At 40.6% G+C, this 23,131-nt stretch overlaps 1 protein-coding gene across 2 annotated transcripts; it reads left to right on the top strand.

Annotated features, from left to right (window-relative positions):
• Window positions 1–303: 303 nt before the first annotated feature.
• Window positions 304–22,906, top strand: LOC139545430 (sialoadhesin-like). Of its 2 annotated transcripts, none has more exons than XM_071353193.1 (21): window positions 304–448; window positions 694–1,038; window positions 1,162–1,377; window positions 1,538–1,858; window positions 3,294–3,515; window positions 6,790–7,131; window positions 7,462–7,713; window positions 7,799–8,077; window positions 8,231–8,506; window positions 11,946–12,209; window positions 12,505–12,777; window positions 12,953–13,216; window positions 13,745–14,017; window positions 14,194–14,469; window positions 16,034–16,303; window positions 16,420–16,683; window positions 18,306–18,569; window positions 18,744–18,834; window positions 18,918–18,981; window positions 19,077–19,309; window positions 21,195–22,906. In XM_071353193.1, exons 1-20 carry the CDS (start codon window positions 394–396, stop codon window positions 19,272–19,274), a joined length of 4,809 nt encoding a protein of 1,602 aa, XP_071209294.1. In that variant the 5' UTR covers window positions 304–393; the 3' UTR covers window positions 19,275–19,309; window positions 21,195–22,906. The 2 variants fall into 2 exon arrangements, with proteins under 2 accessions (XP_071209294.1, XP_071209284.1); XM_071353183.1 differs by having other exon boundaries at window positions 19,077–19,288; window positions 21,195–22,905.
• The last annotated feature ends 225 nt before the right edge of the window (window positions 22,907–23,131 follow it).

The following is a 23,131-nucleotide window of genomic DNA, read 5'->3' as shown; positions in this document are numbered from 1 at the left end:
AGTACCGCTACAGTATATTATATAGTTTAGTTTTTTATGTTATTATTATTATCATTGTTATTATTTTATGTTTTAGCCATAAATCACATGGTACGACTTACTGAATCATTTAACTTTTTGTTTAGTTTTGAGCTGTGTTTAGGTTGTTACATCAGGGCCAGTATTCATAATGTTTCTCAGAGTAGGAGTGCTGATCTAAGATCAGGTTCCCCTGGTCCATACAACGATGATCTAAAAAGTTAAACTGGTCCTAGATCAGCTCTCCTAGTCTACTCTGAGACACTTTGTGAATATGGACCCTGGACTGTTTTAATGTATCAGGTGGAGTTATTCACCAGCTATAGAGTGAGTTGTTGTTTATGTGTCTGAGACTGCAGGGTGGGAGATGCAACAATGGCCTTGAGAACAGCAGGAAGTGTGTTGGTGGTCTTTCTCTGGTCTGTAGCAGGTGTGGTCTCATTCATAACTGTTTTAGTAATGTTATCTTAATGTTATTCTGGTGTGTTCAGTGACATCGTCTGTTAGGCATTTATCTTTCACACCTCACTGAGTGATGCTTATGTGTGGTTTCCATTCACACTCAACTCAGAAACTACAGTACGGCAACAAAGTGTGGACAAACCCTACTGTCAGTGTGAACCAATAGACCTTGTCTTCGTTCTGAGATCATTGTGTTGTGTGACTGTGTTTCAGTGGTACTGGGTCAGGATGGCTGGAGTGTGACTTACACCACTCAGAGTATCTGTACCTTGAAGGGGTCATCAGTGGACCTGTCCTGCTCTTACACATATCCCAGTGGTACAGTCACAAAAACCTTCTGGTTCACTAAAAATGATGCTGAGGGGAATCCTGTGAGTCTGAGTGATGATGCAGACTATACAGCTCGTGTGACGTATCATAAAGATAACAAGAATGACTGCACTCTGACAATCACAGACCTGAGAGAGAGTGACTCAGCTACGTACAAGTTCAGATTTATAACAGATCAGATCGGAGGGAGATTTACTGGCAACCCTGGAGTCACTCTGTCTGTCACAGGTACAGTGATATTCTTCTGTCAATTTAGTTCTGGAAATTGTAGTGTTTTGTCTTCAAAAAAGAAACGTCATGTGTCTAGAATAGATGTCAGTAATGGTTGTAATGTGTTATGATCTCCTTCAGATCTGCAGGTGAAGGTGACTCCTTATTCAGTTTTATCAGCGTGGAAGACACTGACCTGCACCACCTGTGTTCTGACTGGTAACCCCACCTACACCTGGTACAAGAACGGACAGATAGTAACTGACAACACTTCTCCCTATTCAGTCTACCCTGATGCTGCAGACAGTTACTCCTGTGCTGTAAAAGCCAATGAGGATCTCCACTCTCCTGCAGTGTGTGAGTGTGGATTCAACTCAATATTCTAGTATAACTTTTCAAGTATATCTATTCTGTCTGCTAAACAGTCCTCACAGTCTTCTAACATAACTGTAACACAGGATTATTGCAGCTCATGATTGTATTGTATAAGTAATGCCCTCTTGTCATTATGTTTCAGGTGTTCAGGATCAGAGCTGCAACAGAGTAACTTATATTGACAAGAGTATCTGTGCCTTGAAGGGGTCATCAGTGGACATATCCTGTATTTATTCCAGTCATCATCCGATCAAAACAACATTCTGGTTTAGAAGTGATAAGTCGGCCCCTGAGGACCTAACCAGAGACCCAGAGTATGCAGGTCGGGCCCTGGAGAGCCTTCCCTCCACCCTGAGAATCACAGATCTGAGAGAGAGCGACTCAGCTGAGTATAAATTCATATTCACCACACAGATCTCAGGATGGGGGTACAGCTTCCCTGGAACAACTCTGTCTGTCACAGGTAAAACTACACTTCCAGAACATTATGAAATACTGGCAGTACTACACTTCCAGATCATTATGATATACTGGTAATACTACACTTACAGAACATTATGATATACTGGTAATACTACACTTACAGAACATTATGATACACAGGTAATACTACGCTTACATAACATTATGATATACTGATAATACTACACTTACATAACATTATGATATACTGGTAATACTACACTTACAGAACATTATGATATACTGGTAATACTACACTTACAGAACATGATGATATACTGGTAATACTACACTTACAGAACATTATGATATACTGGTAATACTACACTTACAGAACATTATGATACACAGGTAATACTACACTTACATAACATTATGATATACTGGTAATACTACACTTACAGAACATTATGATATACTGGTAATACTACACTTACAGAACATGATGATATACTGGTAATACTACACTTACAGAACATTATGATATACTGGTAATACTACACTTACAGAACATTATGATACACAGGTAATACTACACTTACATAACATTATGATATACTGGTAATACTACACTTACAGAACATTATGATATACTGGTAATACTACACTTACATAACATTATGATATACTGGTAATACTACACTTACAGAACATTATGATATACTGGTAATACTACACTTACATAACATTATGATATACTGGTAATACTACACTGACAGAACATTATGATATACTGGTAATACTACACTTACATAACATTATGATATACTGGTAATACTACACTTACAGAACATGGTGATATACTGGTAATACTACACTTACATAGCATTATGATATACTGGTAATACTACACTTACAGCACATTATGATATACTGGTAATACTACACTTACATAACATTATGATATACTGGTAATACTACACTTACAGAACATGATGATATACTGGTAATACTACACTTACAGAACAATATGATATACTGGTAATACTACACTTACATAACATTATGATATAATGATAATACTACACTTACATAACATTATGATATACTGGTAAAACTACACATACAGAATTGTATAATATACTGGTAGTATTATAGAACATTATGATATACTGGTAGTACTATATTTACATAACATTATTCTATAGTGTAACTACTTTATCTCTAGTAGTATTGGGGCGGCAGGTAGCCTAGTGGTTAGAGCATTAGGCCAGTAACTGAAAGGTTGCTGGATCGAATCCCTGAGCTGATAAGGTGAAAAATTGGTTCTTCTGCCCCTGAACAAGGCAGTTAACCTCTGTTCCCTGGTAGGCTGTCATTGTAAATAAGAATTTGTTCTCAACTGACTTGCCTAGTAAAATAAAGGTTACATAAATACAAATTAGGTGGAAATATTGAGGGTTGTTCTTTTATGTTTTTATTCTCTCCTCATTCAGACCTGCAGGTGAAGGTGACTCCTGACACAGAGGGACAGAGGACACTGACCTGTAGCACCACCTGCAGTCTGACTGACAACCCCAACCCCACCTACATCTGGTACAAGAACGGACAACGTCTAGATGAGCCCACTTCCCTGCAATACTCTGTCAAAAATTCTTATTCAGACAGTTACTCCTGTGCTGTAAAAGGCCATGAGGATATCCAAGCTCCTGCAGTGTGTGAGTGTGAATGCAATTAGTTCTCTACTTAACAAGTATCAATCATTTAAGGCCAACGAGAAGGGACACATTACATAGAAATGACAACGTCGTACACTCTTAGAAAATAAGGATACAGTATTTTTCTCTGGGGTACAAAAATATAAAAATACACATAATGTACCTTCAAAGGTACACATAATGATCTCACATGGTACTGTTAGGTACCTATTAGGGTACATGTGAGGATAAAGAGTTGAATGATACATCTTTGTACCCCATATTTTAAATATAAAGGTACAATAATCGGTAAAACTTTACTTGATAAAAAAATAAATATTTACCATATTAAATGAACATTGTAATTGCTCACCTATTGATGTCAGACATGCACCCAACCCAGTGCTCTGTTGCTGATGACTGGGATGAATGCAGGAGCAGATTTCAGGAGCAGGATAAGACACCCTCTTTTGACTGATGACTGATATAAGGGCAAATACGTGACAGGCCTGTCTGGCTTATATGATTATGATGGTCATAATGCTTCCTGACAGTGTCATAAAGTGTATTTTCTTCTTCCAAGTAAAGTGACACAGGATGGTCATAATGCTTCCTGACAGTGTCATTACAGTTTTTATTACAAGTTATGGAAAATATGATGGAAAAAAACATGACTGTAAATAATTCATTACAACAACAATTTAAGAGACAAACTTTCAAATGAAAGGAAACTTCTTGGCAGGGAATTTTTTTAATTGAATAAATGTTACTGTAGGTGTCATAACCAGCCATAAAGTAACGCAATATATGTCATAAAAGGTGTCAATATATGCACCATGACAGTGTTCTCCATATTATGACAGGTTATGACAAGTTATGTCAGCTGTTATGACATATTATGACATGGTTATCACTGTGTCATAAAGTGTTAGGACACTGGATGTCAAGTAAAGTATTACCCAATCATCACACTCTCACTCTCAAATTAAGGTCTACAGTGTGAAGGTGTATTTCTGTTTCCCAGGGTACAAACATATTTTGTGTACCCTAAATACCCTTAAAGTACAATTATGAATCTTTGCCACCTAAAATGAGGTAGATGTTTGTTACTGGGGTGGCACTCTAAAAAGGCAAATTTGTACCATCATTATTATCATCATTATATTTCCCAGCGTGCTCTACTGCAGGTAATCAAAATGCTATGCTAAAATAAATAACGTACATTTTTCTAAACTAATCCAATCAGCTTTGTTAGATTTTTTTTCACCCGTTACTAAAATGGTTATTCCAGTTTAAATGGCTTAGGTAGTGTCCTCACAATGTTCCTAAACCTGACAGTCATTATGAATGCAGATGGCGTATGAATAATATTCACACTGTTGGATATCCTGACTCTGGCTGGATTCCAATAGGAATGACAAATCACAATGCAAGCCAGCTTTTTCAGAAATCCCGGTTGGAAGATTTCTGAAACGGGAGAAAATTTGTTAAAATCTGGGAATTTGGGGAAAGGGACTTGATTTTTTCAAGCCTACTTGCAGGCCTGATGTGGCCTGTACACCACGAATTTCAAGCCACTGTATTAGAGTAAAACTAGTCCTCAAAATAAGGCCTCATGAGATATGTAATGTATTGTCATAAAGAGTTTAATTTTAATAATATACGCCTAGGAACTCAGGACTGAAAATTTACGAATTCAACAACCATGTCTCCGTCACTAACAAGTAACTCTACAATTCACTCAAAAACTGGATAATTATATTGGAGGCATGGCTTAGTGGGTGCTTGGTGTTCAGATAGTTATTTTTGGCCACCCATGAGTGGAAGTGTTGTACCAGTTTAAGTGATCTATGGTAGAGGTACAGTTTTGCCACAGACAAGGAACAAATGGCTTTGCAATGCTTTTGTACCTGTGGCGAAAGGTACAATCTGTGTTATGAACTGGGGTACAATCATGTACAGTACCAGTCAAAAATTTGGACACACCTTCTCATTCAAGGGTTTTTCTTTATCTGTACTATTTTCTACATTGTAGAATAATGTGTGCAAAGCTGTCATCAAGGCAAAGGGTGGCTACTTTGAAGAATCTCAAATATAAAATATATTTTGATTTGTTTAACACTGTTTTGTTTACTACATGATTCCACGTGATATTTCATAGTTTTGACGTCTTCACTATTATTATACAATGTAGAAATGAGTAAAAATAAAAGAAAAACCCTTGAATGAGTAAGTGTGTCCAAACTTTTGACTGGTACTGTACCTATAACCAGTGGGGGTTTGAGCTTGTATGGCTCCCTGGGTGAACCCCCCCCCCCCCCCACACACTCCCCCCAAAAAACACAAATCCTATATCACACAAATACACAAATAGAATAACACACTTATAAAGAAGATAACCTGATTATTACACTGTTGTACGTCAAACAAGAAACACACAAGCTAAATTACACAACTAAGTGCATTACTAATTGCATTTGTACTGTACAAAGTTAGAGGTGCGCAACTCCGACAAGGTTAATTGACCCACAGTCCCACACGGTGACATGATATCATTGACGTGACGTGCAAATGAGCGATAGAAAACCGATCGCGCAAATGTCACCATTCAGAATATTATTTTTGTTTTTTTGTTTTGTGCGGGTTCCCCGTGCCGCCCTCGGCAAGATGCCGCCCCGGGTGGCTGCCCATGTCGCCTATACCTAAATCCGCCCCTGTCTATAACTAGTCATGGAGAAACAAAGGTTCCTGAAGCATTGAGGTTTTCCAGCCAATTGTGTCGAAAATAGTTTAATAAATCAAGGCTTTGATTAACAGAGGGTACACTAGTGGCACCTGCTGGTCCAAATGATTTAGAGCAGCTAAATGATTATTGTTGACGACCCACACCCCATATAGGGTATGCAGTGTAGCCTTTATGTCTTCTACCAAACCAATACCAAACTAACCAGGTGGTTGTTCGACGAAACCAAGATTCGGACGTCATTGATCATGTGCTTCTGATAAAGTGATACAGGCATCGGCACACTGCTTCGAAATACACCGCTTAGCTATTTCTACACACGCCTCGGAGCTATGGTATCAAACGTAACATCACCACCTATAACTAAAAGTACAAAGGAGGACCTTACAGGGTACCACCCCAGAGACAAGTGGTTGTACCCTTTTAGCAACAAATCTAAAACTTTATTTCTGAGTGTAGATATATGTCTATATTTAATTTTAATTTTAAATGAACCTAAAACATTTAGTCTCATTATGATTTCAGGAATTGATCAGCTACATTTTGTTTCAGGTGTTCGTGGTGAGAGCTGTATGAACGTGACTTACACCCATCCGAGTATCTGTGCTTTGAAAGGGTCAACAGTGGACATATCCTGCTCTTACACACATCCCAGTTGGCATAACGTCACAGAAGTATCCTGGTTCAGCAAATGGGAGACTGGTGTAACTAACGATCTGAGCCAGGACCCAGAGTATGCAGATCGTGTGGAATACCATCGGCAAACAGACAAGGACTCCACTCTAAAAATCACAGACCTTAGGGAAAGAGACTCAACTGAGTACAAGTTCAGATTTAAAACAGTTAATGCAGAATGGGGATATACCTTCTCTGGAACAACTCTGTCTGTCACAGGTGTGTACTGTATATTCTACACTCTTAGAAAAAAAGGTGCCATGTAGAACCTAAAAAGGTTATTTGGCTGTCCTCATAGGATAACCCTTTGAAGGACAGTTTTGGGATCCATGTAGAACCCTTCTACATGGAACTCAAAATGGTTCTACCTGAAACAGAAAAGAGTTCTATCCGGAACCAAAATAGGGTTATCTTATGGGGATAGTTGAAGAACCCTGTTTTTCTAAGACTATATACATTAACTGATTTATGTTGTATTTATCTGGCCTAATAACAGGTGAAAATAATCAGAGAAAATATGTAATTTACTCTTTATTCACAATCTTTCAGGTCTGCAGGTGGAGATGACTCCTGCCACAGTGACAGAGGGAGAGAGAGTGACACTGGCCTGTAGGACCGTCTGTACTCTGACTGACAACCCCAACCCCTCCTACATCTGGTACAAGAAAGGCCAGCGTCTCACCAACCAAAATAACAGCCTGATCCTCAACCCAGTCAGCAGTGAGGATGCAGGCAGATACTCCTGTGCTGTAGAAGGCTCTGAGGATCTCCCCTCTGCTGAAGAGACTCTCACTGTCAAATGTGAGGATTTTTATTGTATTCTTTACTAAATAGCATCATCACTTAGGTCCTTACTGCATGTGCTTACACTCTTTCTGTCATTCAGATGGCCCAAAGAACACACTGGCATCAATCCATCTCTCTGGTGAAATAGTGGAGGGCAGTTCAGTGACTCTGACCTGCAGCAGTGATGCCAACCCACCTGTGGACAAATACACCTGGTACAAGAAGAATGGAGCCCACTATCAGTCTATCTCCTACGGGAACACAGAACCACAACATGTCTTCAGTCACATCCAGTCATCTGCTACTGGAGAGTACTACTGCGAGGCCCGGAATGAGATGGGGACAGACAGGTCTGAGTCTATCAACATCGATGTGAAATGTGAGTAAAGTACAGCTCAGTGTTGAAATCAGTTTAAATGTAAATTAATCCATAAAGCATAGCACAGCCCAAATCGGTTCCTTTGAATGTTTTGTGTAAGTGAATAATCTTTTGGATAGTTATTTGACTGAACTCATGTTTCTTTTACACCAGATGGCCCAAAGAGCACCTCAGTGTCAGTCAGTCCCTCTGGTGAAATAGTGGAGGGCAGTTCAGTGACTCTGACCTGCAGCAGTGATGCCAACCCACCAGTGCAGAGTTATGCCTGGTACAAGAATGGAAGTGTCTATCAGAGTATCTTCTATGGGAACACAGAATCACAGCAGGTTTTCAGCCAAATCAAGTCATCTGACACTAGACAGTACTACTGTTGGGTCTCGAATGGAATTAGTACAGACAGGTCTCCATCTTTAGACATCGATGTTAAATGTGAGTAGAACATGTGAGTAGCTCAGTGTTTGAATGTTAGCCTCGGAGAAGAAAAGGGGGGAGGGGTGGGTGTCTTTGTTAACAACAGCTGGTATGTGTTCTCTAATGTTAAGGAAGTCTTTCTCGCCTGAGGTAGAATACCCCAAGCTGCAGACCATACTATTTACCAAGAGAGTTTTCATCTCTATTTTTCGTAGCTGTCTATTTACCACCACAAACCGATGCTGACACTAAAACCACACTCAACAAGCCGTATAGGGCCTTAAGCAAACAAGACAAAGAAGATCAGGAAGTGATGCTTCTCATGGCTGGTGATGTCCAACTAGAGGGACATAACTCTAGACTACCATTACTTCACACACAGAAATGCATACAAGGCTCTTCCTCGCCCTCCTTCAGGCAAATCTGACCATAACTCTATACTCCTGATTCCTGCTTCAAATATAAAACTCAATCAGGAAGTTCCAATGACGCGCTCAATACGAAAGTGGTCTGATGAAGCGGAAGCTAAGCTACAGGACTGTTTTGCTAGCACAGACTGGAATGTGTTTCAGGATTAATCCGATAACATTGAGGAGTTTACCACATCAGTCACCGGTTTCACTAATAAGTGCACCAGCGACTTCATCCCCACAGTGACCGTACGTACATATCCCTACCAGAAGCCATTGATTGCAAGCAACATCCATACTGAGCTAAAGGCTAGAGCTACCACTTTCAAGGAGCGGGACACTAATCCAGATGCTTATAAGAAATCCTGCTACGACCTCCGACGAGCCATCAAACAGGCAAAGCGTCATTCCAGGACGAAGATCGAATCGTACTACGTCGGCTCTGACACTCGTCGGATGTGGCAGGGTTTGAAAACTATCACGGATTACAAAGGGAAACCCAGCCGTGATCAGCCTAGTGACGTGAACCTACCAGACGAGCTAAATACCTTCTATGCTCGCTTCGAGGAAAGCAATACTGTACCATACATGAGAGAACCAGCTGTTCCGGATGACTGTGTGATCTCGCTCACCTTCGCTGATGTGAGTAAGACTTTTAAACAGGTTAACATTCACAAGGCCGCCGGGCCGGACGGCCGTGGAGCTCAGAGCATGCGCGGACCAGCTGGCAAGTGTCTTCACTGACATTTTCAACCTCTCCCTGACCCAGTTTGTAATACCTACTTGTTTCAAGCAGACCACCATAGTCCCTGTGCCCAAGAACCCCAAAATAACCAGTCTAAATTGTTACTACCCTGTAGCACTTACATCTGTAGCCATGAAATGCTTTGAAAGGCTGGTCATCACTCACATCACATCCCAGACACAAAGGACGCACTCCAATTTGCATACCGCTCCAACAGATCCGCAGCTGATGCAATCTCTAATGCACTCCACACAGCCCTCTCCCACATAGACAAGAGGAACACCTATGTTAGAATGCTGTTCATTGACTACAGCTCAGCGTTCAACACCATAGTGCCCTCCAAGCTCATCACTAAACTCAGGACCCTGTGACTGAACACCTCCCTCTGCAACTGGATTGTAGACTTCCTGACGGGCCGCCCCCAGGTGGTGAGGGTAGGTAGCAACACAGCCACCATCCGCCTCAACACAGGGGCCCATCATGGGTGAGTGCTTAGTCCTCTACTGTACTCCCTGTTCATCCACGACTGCATGGCCTCACACGACTCCAACGCCATCATTACGTTTACTGACGACACAACAGTGGTAGGCCTGATCACCAACGATGATGAGACAGCCTATAGGGAGGAGATTAGTGACTTGGCAGTGTGGTGCCAGGACAACATCCTCTCCCTCAATGTGAGCAAGACAAATAAGCTGAACGTGTACTACAGGAAATGGATTGCCGAGCACGCCCCTTCCACATCGACGGGGGCTGTACTGTAGTTGAGCGGGTCAAGAGCTTCAAATTTCTAGGTGTCCACATCACTGTAAGTAATTAACATGGTCCACACACACCAACACAGTCTTGAAGAAGGCACGACAAATAAAAGATTTGTCATGGACCCTCAGATCTTCCAAAAGTTCTACAGCTTCAGCATTGAGAGCATCTTGACTGGCAGCATCACTGCTTGGTATGGTAACTGCTTGGCACCCAACCGCAAGGTCCCTGCCATTCAGGACCTCTATACCGGGCAGCGACAAAGAAAGGCCCTAAAAATTATCAAAGACTCTGGTCACCCAAGTGATAGAATGTTCTCATCGCTATCGCATGGCAAGCTGTACCGATGCACCAAGTCTGAAACCAACAGGACCCTGAATAGTTTCTACCTCCATGCCATGATACTCCTAAATAATGTAGTTAACCAAATAGCTTCCCGGACTATTAGCATTGACCGTTTTTGCAATCTTTTGACTCATCACATACGCTGCTGCTACTGTTTATTTTCTATCCTGTTTCTTATTCAATTTAACCCTACATACACAATATATGCAATATATGCTAAAGTATGTGGACACCCCTTCAAATTGGTGAATTTGCCATTTCAGCCACATCCGTTGCTGACAGGTTTATAAAACAAACATTGGCATTAGAATGGCCTTACTGAAGAGCTCAGTGACTTTCAACGTGGCACCGTCATAGGATGCCACCTTTCCAACAAGTCAGTTTGTCAACTTTCTGACCTGCTAGAGCTGCCACGGTCAACTGTATGTGCTGTTATTGTAAAGAGGAAATGTCTAGGAGCAGCAACAGCTCAGCCGCTAAGTGGTAGGCCACACAAGCTCACAGAACGGGAAATTCTTACGCTACAGCATACAATGACATTCGAAATGATTCTGTGCTTCCAACTTTGTGGCAACAGTTTGGGGAAGGCCCTTTCCTGTTTCAGCATGACAATGCCCACGTGCACAAAGTTAGGTCCATACAGAAATGGTTTGTCGAAATCGGTGTAGAAGAACTTGACCGGCCTGCACAGAGCCCTGACTTCAACCTCATCGAACACCTTTGGGATGAATTGAAACGCCGACTGTGAGCCAGGCCTAATCCCCCAACATCAGTGCCCAACTTCACTAATGCTCTCGTGGCTGAATGGAAGCAAAACCCTGCAGCAATGATCCAACATCTAGTGGAAAGCCTTCCCAGAAGAGTGGAGGCCTAAAGAATATAAAGTGGAGGTGGTTCAGTGAACTACACTTGCATAATGAGAGGCCTAACCCTTACCTGAAGCGTACAACCATTCGCTAATACCTAGCTTTTAGCGCAATGGGCTAACACAGTCTTGAAACGCGTAGACAACCAGTGTTTAGCATCTGGTTGGTCACGTAAAGCACCTTTCCAAATGTGTTTCTTTTAATGTTTTGACTAGTTAATGTTCTCTGACCTGTCAATGTCATGTTTTCTTTGATTCGTCTGATAACTGATGCAAGGTCTTGATTGCACTATTGTCACATGATAACCCCCTCCACACATTATTCCTTACCAGATGCCCCCAAAAGCACCTCAGTGTCAGTCAGTCCCTCTGGTGAAATAGTGGAGTGCAACTCTGTGACTCTGACCTGCAGCAGTGATGCCAACCCACCTGTGGACAAATACACCTGGTACAAGAAGAACGTGACCGTACGAAAAGCATCAGGACAGAGTTACAGCATCACTAACATCAGCTCTGAGGACAGAGGAGAATACTACTGTGAGGCTGAGAATAAATATGGATGTCTCAACTCTTCCCCTGTATTTGTGGACGTTCAGTGTAAGTACATCTTTAACGTTTTCCTCATACTTGTAAACTGCTAAAATTATGATAAATCAAGAAACATTTTACTTTACAACATCCACATCTCTCAATATGTATTTTCACAATGGGAATGTAATTATTTCTAACTGACCTGTAAAATCTACTAGTTTAACTTATTCACTAAGTCTAATCTCTTCAGAAAGCCAAGATAAGGTCTACACTTGTTGTATTCGGTGCATGTGACAAATAAAGTTTGCTTTGATAATACTATAACCAAGATGTTAATGACTTTATATTGGTCTTTTGTCAGATGACCCAAAGAACACCTCAGTGTCAGTCAGTCCCTCTGGTGAAATAGTGGAGGGCAGTTCAGTGACTCTGACCTGCAGCAGTGATGCCAACCCACCTGTGAAGCGTTATACCTGGTACAAGAAGATTGTCTATCAGTCTATCTCCTACGGGAACACAGGACTACAGCAAGTCTTTAATCAAATCAAGTCATCTGACACTGGAGAGTACTACTGTGAGGCCTGGAATGGGATTAAGACAGGGAGGTCTGAGTCAATCAACATCAATGTGAAATGTGAGTAAAGTACAGCTCAGTGTTGCAATTTTGGAATCAGTTTAATGAAATCAATCATTTTAACTGCATTATACTAAACGATATCATAGCCCAAATCTCTTTATTTTAATGTTTTGTGTAACTGAGTAATCTTTTGGATAGTTCTCTGACTTAACTAATGTTTATTTTACACCAGATGGCCCAAAGAACACCTCAGTGTCAGTCAGTCCCTCTGGTGAAATAGTGGAGGGCAGTTCAGTGACTCTGACCTGCAGCAGTGATGCCAACCCACCTGTGGACAAATACACCTGGTACAAGAAGAACGTAACCTCAGCAAAAGCATCAGGACAGAGTTACAGCATCACTAACATCAGCTCTGAGGACAGAGGAGAATATTACTGTGAGGCTGAGAATATATATGGACGTCTCAACTCTTCCCCTGTATTTGTGGACGTTCAGTGTAAGTACATCTTTAACATTTTGGTCATACTTAAACTGCTTACATAATGATGATTCAAAAAACATTTTAATATACACATCTCTGAATATGTATTTTCACAATGCGAATGTAATTTTTTCAAACTGACCTGTAAAATCTACTGGTTTACTTTATTTGCTAAATCTAATGTTTTCAGAAAGGCAAGATAATATACAGTACAAGTCAATTGTTTGGACACACCTACTCATTCCAGGGTTTTTCTTTATTTTTACTATTTTCTACATTGTAGAATAACAGTGAAGACATCAAAACTGTGAAATAACACATATGGAATATTTTAGTAACCTAAAAAATGTTAAACAAATCAAAATGTATTTTATATTTGAGATACTTCAAAGTAGCAACCCTTTGCCTTTATGAGAGCTTTGCACACTTTTGACATTCTCTCAACCATCTTCATGAGGTAGTCACCTGGAATGCATTTAAATTAATTAATAGGTGTGCCTTGTTAAAAGTTAATTTGTGGAATTTATAATGGTATTTTATCAGATGGCCCAAAGAACACCTCAGTGTCAGTCAGTCCCTCTGGTGAAATAGTGGAGGGCAGTTCAGTGACTCTGACCTGCAGCAGTGATGCCAACCCACCTGTGAAGCGTTATACCTGGTACAAGAAGAGTGGCTATCAGTCTATCTCCTACGGGAACACAGGACTACAGCAAGTCTTCAATCAAATCAAGTCATCTGACACTGGAGAGTACTACTGTGAGGCCTGGAATGGGAATAAAACAGGGAGGTCTGAGTCTATCAACATTGATGTGAAATGTGAGTAAAGTACAGCTCAGTGTTGGAATGTTGGAATCATTTTAATGAAGTCAATAATTTGAACTGCATTAATCCTAAACCATATCATAGTCCAAATCTCTTTATTTTATTGTTTTGTGTAAGTGAATAATCTTTTGGATAATTATTTGACTGAACTCATGTTTCTTTTACACCAGATGGCCCAAGGAACACCTCATTGTCAGTCAGTCCCTCTGTTGAAATAATGGAGGGCAGTTCAGTGACTCAGACTTGCAGCAGTGATGCCAACCCACCTGTGAAGCGTTATACCTGGTACAAGAAGAATGGAGGTCACAATCAGTTCTCCTATGTGAACACAGGACCACAGCATGTCTTCAACCAAATCAAGTCATCTGACACTGGAGAGTACTACTGTGAGGCCTGGAATGGGAATAAAACAGGGAGGTCTGAGTCAATCAACATCGATGTGAAATGTGAGTAAATTACAGATCAGTGTTGGAATATCGGAGAAACTAACATCTAAAATGTTTCAACCATTTGAACGACATTGGTCCTAAAGCATAGCATAAGGCACATGTTAGTCCTAGATTCAATCAGTGTTAATCCGCGACAGCCGACACTCACATAGCTGATGTTTTGGCGGTGTTGGAGGTGTAACTGCGTTGTAGCTGTCTAATTGGTGAGCAGCTGCTCTTGATCATTATCATAAAGCCATACGCATCCCAGCTGGTCTTTATCATTATCATGAAGACATACCATCCCAGCTGGTCTTTATCATTATCATAAAGACATACCATCCCAGCTGCTCTTTATCATTATCATAAAGACATACCATCCCAGCTGCTCTTGATCATTATCATGAAGACATACCATCCCAGCTGGTCTTTATCATTATCATGAAGACATACCCATCCCAGCTGCTCTTGATCATTATCATGAAGACATACCATCCCAGCTGGTCTTTATCATTATCATGAAGACATACCCATCCCAGCTGCTCTTGATCATTATCATGAAGACATACCCATCCCAGCTGGTCTTTATCATTATCATAAAGACATACCATCCCAGCTGGTCTTTATCATTATCATAAAGACATACCATCCCAGCTGGTCTTTATCATTATCATGAAGACATACCATCCCAGCTGGTCTTTATCATTATCATGAAGACATACCCATCCCAGCTGCTCTTGATCATTATCATGAAGACATACCATCCCAGCTGGTCTTTATCATTATCATGAAGACATACCCATCCCAGCTGCTCTTGATCATTATCATGAAGACATACCATCCCAGCTGGTCTTTATCATTATCATGAAGACATACCCATCCCAGCTGCTCTTGATCATTATCATGAAGACATACCATCCCAGCTGGTCTTTATCATTATCATGAAGACATACCCATCCCAGCTGCTCTTGATCATTATCATGAAGACATACCATCCCAGCTGCTCTTTATCATTATCATAAATACATACCATCCCAGCTGGTCTTTATCATTATCATGAAGACATACCATCCCAGCTGGTATTTATCATTATCATGAAGACATACCATCCCAGCTGGTATTTATCATTATCAGAAAGACATACCATCCCAGCTGGTATTTATCATTATCATAAAGACATACCATCCCAGCTGGTATTTATCATTATCATGAAGACATACCCATCCCACTCCCATTACAAGTTCACAACGAGAAGGGCAATATAGAAATAATGACGCTCAAATTAAAAAATCATGAATTAAAATAATGAGAATTTATATCAATCTAATTGAGGTGTAGATTACATCTCACATTCCAGTGTTCCAACTTGTAAACAAAGCTGCATGGGATTTCCCTTAATTCGACTCTGTGCAGCCAATGGCAATGTGCTCTTGAGGTATAGTGCCGGGATTTACTTGTGGATTTGACAGCTCTAATGCGGTTCCAACTACGACACCGCCAAAACAACCGCAATGCAGGTGTCGGCTATCGCAGATGTCATAGAATCTAGCCCTTAATGCATTTTTTTTCAATTATTTACTAGATGGTCCAAAGAACACCTCAGTGTCAGCCCGTCCCTCTGGTGAAATAGTGGAGGGCAGTCCAGTGACTCTGACCTGCAGCAGTGATGCCAACCCACCTGTGCAGATTTACATCTGGTACAAGATGAATGGAGCTGAAACCTCAATGAGACATTCTGGATGGAGTTACAGCATCACTAACATCAGCCCTGAGGACAGAGGAGAATACTACTGTCTGGCAGTGAATGAAGTTGGATGCCAAAGATCAAAGCTTGTTACTCTAAAGGTTTTGTGTAAGTATTGCAGATCCTCTCCATCTTGTACTCGTGTGGTTTAACAGATATATTTTAAAAACTCAAAATGAAAGTATTGTGACAGTACCACTTTGGGACATTCATCTTTCTATCAGGTAAACCAAAGACCACCTCAGTGTCAGTCAGTCCCTCTGGTGAAATAGTGGAGGGCAGTTCAGTGACTCTGACCTGCAGCAGTGATGCCAACCCACCTGTGGACAAATACGCCTGGTACAAGAAGAATGGAGCTTCACTGAAAGGATCTGAAAACATATTCCTCCTCACCAACATCAGCTCTGAGGAAAGTGGAGAATACTACTGTGAGGCTGAGAATGAATATGGAGGTCTCAACTCTTCTACAATTTCTGTAGATGTTCAGTGTAAGTACGCCTAATCATCTCATCTTTTAATGAGAGAATCACACATATTTATATTTCACTCATACAATCGTAAACTCAGCAAAAAAAGAAACGTCCCTTTTTCAGGACCCTGTCTTTCAAAGATAATTTGTAAAAATCCAAATAACTTCACAGATCTTCATTGTAAAGGGTTTAAACACTGTTTTCCATGCTTGTTCAATGAACCACAAACAATTAATGAACATCCACCTGTGTAACGGTCGTTAAGACACTAACAGATTACAGACATGAGGCAATTAAGGTCACAGTTTTGAAAACTTAGGACACTAAAGAGGCCTTTCTACTGACTCTGAAAAACACCAAAAGAAAGATGCCCAGGGTCCCTGCTCCTCTGCGTGAACATGCCTTAGGCATGCTGCAAGGAGGCATGAGGACTGCAGATGTGGCCAGGGCAATAAATTGCGATGTCCGTACTGTGGGAAGCCCAAGACAGCGCTACAGGGAGACAGGACGGACAGCTGATCGTCCTCGCAGTGGCAGACCACGTGTAACAACACCTGCACAGGATCGGTACATCCGAACATCACACATGCGGGACAGGTACAGGATGGCAACAACAACTGCCGAGTTACACCAGGAACGCACAATCCCTCCATTAGTGCTCAGACTGTCCGCAATAGGCTGAGAGAGGCTGGACTGAGGGCTTGTAGGCCTGTTGTAAGGCAGGTCCTCACCTGATATCACCGGCAACAACGTCGCCTGTGGGCACAAACCCACTGTCGCTGGACCAGACAGGACTAGCAAAAAGTGCTCTTCACTGACGAGTCGCGGTTTTGTGTCACCAGGGGTGATGGTCAGATTCGCTTTTATCGTCAAAGGAATCAGCGTTACACCGAGGCCTGTACTCTGGAGTGGGATCGATTTGGAGATGGAGGGTCCGTCATGGTCTGGGGCAGTGTGTCACAGCATCATCGGACTGAGCTTGTTGTCATTGCAGGCAATCTTAACGCTGTGCGTTACAGGGAAGACATCCTCCTCCTTCATGCGGTAACCTTCCTGCAGGCTCATTCTGACATGACCCTCCAGCATGACAATGCCACCAGCCATACTGCTCGTTCTTATTGTGATTTCCTGCAAGACAGGAATGTCAGTGTTCTACCATGGCCAGCGAAGAGCCCGGCTCCAATCCCATTGAGCACATCTGGGACCTGTTGGATCAGAGGGTGAGGGCTAGGGTCATTCTCCCCAGAAATGTCCGGAATTTGCAGATGTCTTGGTGGAAGAGTGGGGTAACATCTCACAGCAAGAACTGGCAAATCTGGTGCAGTCCTTGAGGAGGAGATTCACTGCAGTACTTAACACAGCTGGTGTCCACACCAGATACTGACTATTACTTTTGAGTTTGACCCTCCCTTTGTTCAGGGACACATTATTCAATTTCTGTTAGTCACATGTCAGTTTATGAATCTCAGTTGTTGAATCTTATGTTCATACAAATATTTACACGTTACGTTTGCTGAAAATAAATGCAGTTGACAGTGAGAGGATGTTTCTTTTTTTGCTGAGTTTACCTCCAAGTTCCATAATTCTCCTCATGTAAAACACTGTTTTAAAACACTGTATTGGTTCCTACTGTCCACCAGATGGCCCAAAGAACACCTCAGTGTCAGTCAGTCCCTCTGGTGAAATAGTGGAGGGCAGTTATGTGACTCTGACCTGCAGCAGTGATGCCAACCCACCTGTGGACAATTACACCTGGTACAAGAAGAACGTAACCTCACCTGTATTGTCAGGACAGAGTTACAGCATCACTAACATCATCTCTGAGGACAGTGGACATTACTATTGTGAGGCCAGGAATAAAATAGCATCTGAGACCTCTACAGCTCTGAAGATCATTGTAGCAGGTAAAGGTTCATCTTCAATACGCAAAATACACAATTACATGTTTCAATCTAATCTAAATTTGGCTTATTACACTTTACTTTTGTGTTGTCTTTTACGATTCCCAAGCCTTTAATATGGTATTCTTTTCAGTTTACAACATACCATGTACTCATATCATCCATATTTTATTATAGGGAAACAAACCTCAATTAAGACTGCAGCTGTAGGAATCATAATTGTTGTTCTGGTTCTCATCCTCTGTCTCTCTGGACTCATGTGGTTCAGGTGAGTGAACATTTAGCTTTTTAACACTCTGATTTGTTACTAACTTCATTCATTAATAATTAATAAATGAATGTCCAAAACAGGAAGAAGGCATCCAAATCCACTTCTGGCACAACAGAAACAAGAGACAGAGCAGACGAGGGACAGGTGAGTCTGTTGGGATCAGAAGATGACTGTGATGACTGTGTATTCTTTGTGGAACATTTCTACTCCTCATGTTGTCTATACTCTTTCCCCATCAGGGAGACTCTACTCTCCTGTATGACAACGTCATAGGCATGGCCATGCAGGAGAGAGAGCATTCACCGTCGAGTCAGGATGACGTTCACTACACCAGCGTCCACTTCTCTCCCTCCAAAAACCAGGAAGAGCTTTGTACTCCATCGTCCAACTGCCTCAACCCCAGAAACAGGACAAAGATGTCCAGTACGCTGCTGTGAAATTCAACCCCCCAGTGAGCATATTCTGCATTAAGGTCATTCATATGCTGCTCCTTATTGTAGTAGATGTCATCAATAACCAAAACAGTGACCCCTAGTGATGTCATTTCCATCTTCTTAAGGATTGGCGTTCCGTCAACGGGACAGTTGTAAATCATGCAGCGCATTATATCAAGATCACAGATTTTAGAAAAACAACACATTTCGGTACATAGAAGTCTCTAATATCGACTGAAAGCCTTCATTCTTGTTAATATAACTGCACTGTCCAATTTACAGTAGCTATTACTGTGAACAAATGCCATGCTATTGTTTGAGGAGAGCTCCTAACAACAAAACCCTTTTTCAACGCGATAGGTTTTATAAATTCACCTCTGAAGGTGAAATGTGTACTTACATTCTGAAATCTTGCTCTGATTTATCATCCAAAGGGTCCCAGAGATAACATGAAGTGTCGTTTTGTTAGATAAAATCCCTTTTCATATCCTAAGAAGGTCCATATAGCACACACTATCTGTCACGTTCGTCTTCCTCCTCGTCTGAGGAGGAGAAGTTTGAAGGATCGGAGGACCAATATGCAGCGTGGTATGTGTTCCTCTTGATATTTATTAACACAGAGAACACTTAACGAAACTATACAAAAATAACAAACGAACAACGAACGTGAAGCTATAATAAGAAATGTGCTGACACAAGCAACTAACATAGACACATACAAAGCAAACTATGGTCAGGGCGTGACAGTATCGATTTTTTAAATTTCCACTCGTTCAATTTGCAAAGAAAATAATCTGTGAACATCTCACCCTAAACGTTGTTTGAACGAGTCAAATCACGTTCGTAAATTTTCCTCAGAGATCCTAGAAGGTAACAAGATTTTATTATTTCATTAGGGGTCTAGTATATCCTATAGGACACCATATTTGGTCACGTGGGCGGCCATCACTTGAACAACTGTACCTTTGTCAAATAAGCACCAATCAGGGTCAGAAAAGCTAGCTAGATAGGCAATGAGCTGGGCTTCACGGGAGTATCCGGAAACCATATATATGTTGTAAAATGTAGCTTCTAACCTTGTACGACAGCATGCCTTTTCATTTTGGACAAAAATTATAAGGATATTCAGAGTTATGAAGTTATGAAAACTGGTTGTTTTGCAAATGTTGAACTTATAATATGGCTACTAATACTTGGAAAGCTAAATCAAAGTCCAAGCATACAGATTTGATGATATTCTTGCAGAAAAATGGAATATGAATGCGAACGTCTCCTTCACGATTTGCCCAAATGTACCTGGGGACTTCACACTAAAAGTCTTGAGGATCAGTCGTACTCCAAGTTATCCATCTGAAACGTTGCACACTGCTGCCATCTTGTGGACTCTATCGGAATTACAACCAGAGTGATGGATTTAACAGTGACCTTTCTCTTGCATTTCAAAGATGGTGGCAAAAAAACACTGGTTGGTGTTTTCTTTGTATTTTCTTCTACCAGATCTATTGTGTTATGTTCTCCTACATTCAATTCACATTTCCACAAACTTCAAAGTGTTTCCCTTCAAATGGTACCAAGAATATGCATATCCTTGCTTCAGGGCCTGAGCTACAGGCAGTTAGATTTGGGTATGTCATTTAGGTGAACATTTGAAAAAAGGGGGCTATCCCATAATATTTTTTAAACTACCAACCCAATAATGAACATCTCATGACAAGGTCATTGCTATGACCTGTCTATAATGACGGAGTGATGTGATGATGATTTTGAAGAACTGTTCTCTGTGCGTTCCAAATGGTACCCTATTCCTTATTTAGTGCACTACTGAGCCCTATAGGCTCTGGTCAAAGGTAGTGCACTATAAAGGGTATAGGGTGCTGCCGTTTGGGACACATATTTGCATCATTTCTGTTTCTCTCTCCTCAGACCCACGGCGGCACAAGCAGCTGAGGAGGACACCTCTGAGATTTACAAAACAGTCAACAAACCCAGAACCAGGAAGACCTGAACACAACAAAACCAGAACAAAGAAGACCTGAACACAACAAGTTCATCAAAAACCTTGTATATCTGGACCAGTATATTAAAACTTAGTTATTTAATGAAGCAATAAGGTCAAAGGGGGTGTGGTATATTGGCCAAAATACTGTATCACGGATAAGCGCTGCTCTTATGCACAACACAATGCAGAGTGCCTGGATACAGCCCTTCGCCGTGGTATATTGACCATATTCCACAAACCCCTGAGGTGCCTTCTTGCTATTATAAGCTGGTTACCAACATCAATAGAAAAGTAAACAAGTATTTTTGCGTCATACTCGTGGTATATTGTCTGATATACAGTACATACGGCAAAATGCTGTTTCAACCAATCAGCATTCAGGACCCAAACTACCTGGTTTATAATAGTATATAATAATATATGCCATCTAGCAGGCACTTTTATCCAATGTCATTTACTTTGAGTAGGATTGCTGATGTAGGGTCAGTTTAGCCTTTTAAACAATGATGAATAAGAGAAGGACCCAGTAAATGTTTAGAAATATTTGTTATGATAAATAGTTTAATATTTTTTTAAGTAAACTCTTTTTAAACTTACATTTGTAAACTAAAATTGTAAATATTATATATTTTACGTTACAGGAAACTGAATCTGATTACAAGAACTTTGACAAAAAGTTTTTTTTTGCAAAAAAACTAAACAACTGAAATTTACATTTACATAAGTATTCAGACCTTGGTTGATGCCCCATTGGCAGAGATTACAGCCTTGAGTGTTCTTGGGTATGATGCTACAAGGTTATACATTTTTTACAGCAAGTACATTTTGTTTCATATGTCTGTTACGCAAATACATTCAATTCATTTATATACACTTAATATAAATTTGCTAGATTTTGAAAAATATATTTGTTTCATTGTTTTTATCACAAAGTTATAGCACAATTTTGACTCAAATTTAAGGAAATAGTTCTGCTTGATTCAACATTTCTTATTACTTTTATCATTTTTGTTTTTTTACTAATGTGTGAAGTGTAAACAAAATCTATCATGAACTTCATTGTCATTGTTTTTACCTTGTTATGACAGTATTTTCAGTGGAGAGAAAATTAAAAGCTTTTAAAATCACATAAACTTGTACAGTACATACAGTAACTACAAATAATACATTTACATTCGTTTGTAGAGCAATAGTGGTTTATTTACCTTCATAATCATCATGTCTGTACAAAATATACACAGACACTTTCAGAAGGAGTAATGTCCAGCACCTAGACACACAACCAGTTACATTAAATATTATTCATTGTCATTTTTTCACATACAGACACAACATGACTCAATACACCGAGACAGACAGACAGACAGACTTGTATGCATGGCAGGTTTAAAAAAAATATATTTGGTTCAATACTCTGTAGATCAGTCAGCTGAAGACACCTCTTTCACACAAACACAAAATGGCCGTTCAGACTTTCGGTATCGCTGAACAATGTCTGCTTTATGTAGCTAACAAGCTGGCTGAGATAGCTAGTTCACTAAATTCATAAGCCACTCCCACGTCAACTCTTAATAACCCAGTAGGCTGTCATTGTAAATAAGAATTTGTTCTTAATTGACTTGCGTAGTTAAATAAAGGTTCAATTAAAATCCTCCGCTGGTTTTCCCTGACTCTGCCCACTTCTTTCTTGATTGGCCATTATCAAAAATAGACCTTGTGAGCATCGTAGAGTTACATGTTTCGATCTCAGATTGGATTGTCTGAATTCGCTAGTCAAGTGTCCATCCCGGAAAAAAGCAACATTGATGAAAGACATTTTGAGAAAATGTGACCCGTTTCAGGAAACTAGTCGTATGTCGCA

This window comes from Salvelinus alpinus, chromosome 2, assembly GCF_045679555.1.
Source record: "Salvelinus alpinus chromosome 2, SLU_Salpinus.1, whole genome shotgun sequence".
Taxonomy (NCBI): Eukaryota; Metazoa; Chordata; class Actinopteri; order Salmoniformes; family Salmonidae; genus Salvelinus; species Salvelinus alpinus.
Note: the sequence above shows the minus strand (reverse complement) of the source record. Positions and strands in the feature narration are given on the sequence as shown.

Bases quoted from the DNA above. Each gene is read 5' to 3' on its own strand.
- LOC139545430 (XM_071353193.1), top strand. From the start codon at position 394: ATGGCCTTGAGAACAGCAGGAAGTGTGTTGGTGGTCTTTCTCTGGTCT. The intron at 8,078-8,230 runs GTGAGTAAAGTA...CTTTTACACCAG, and splicing joins TATCAACATCGATGTGAAAT to ATGGCCCAAAGAGCACCTCA. The intron at 12,778-12,952 runs GTGAGTAAAGTA...ATTTTACACCAG, and splicing joins AATCAACATCAATGTGAAAT to ATGGCCCAAAGAACACCTCA.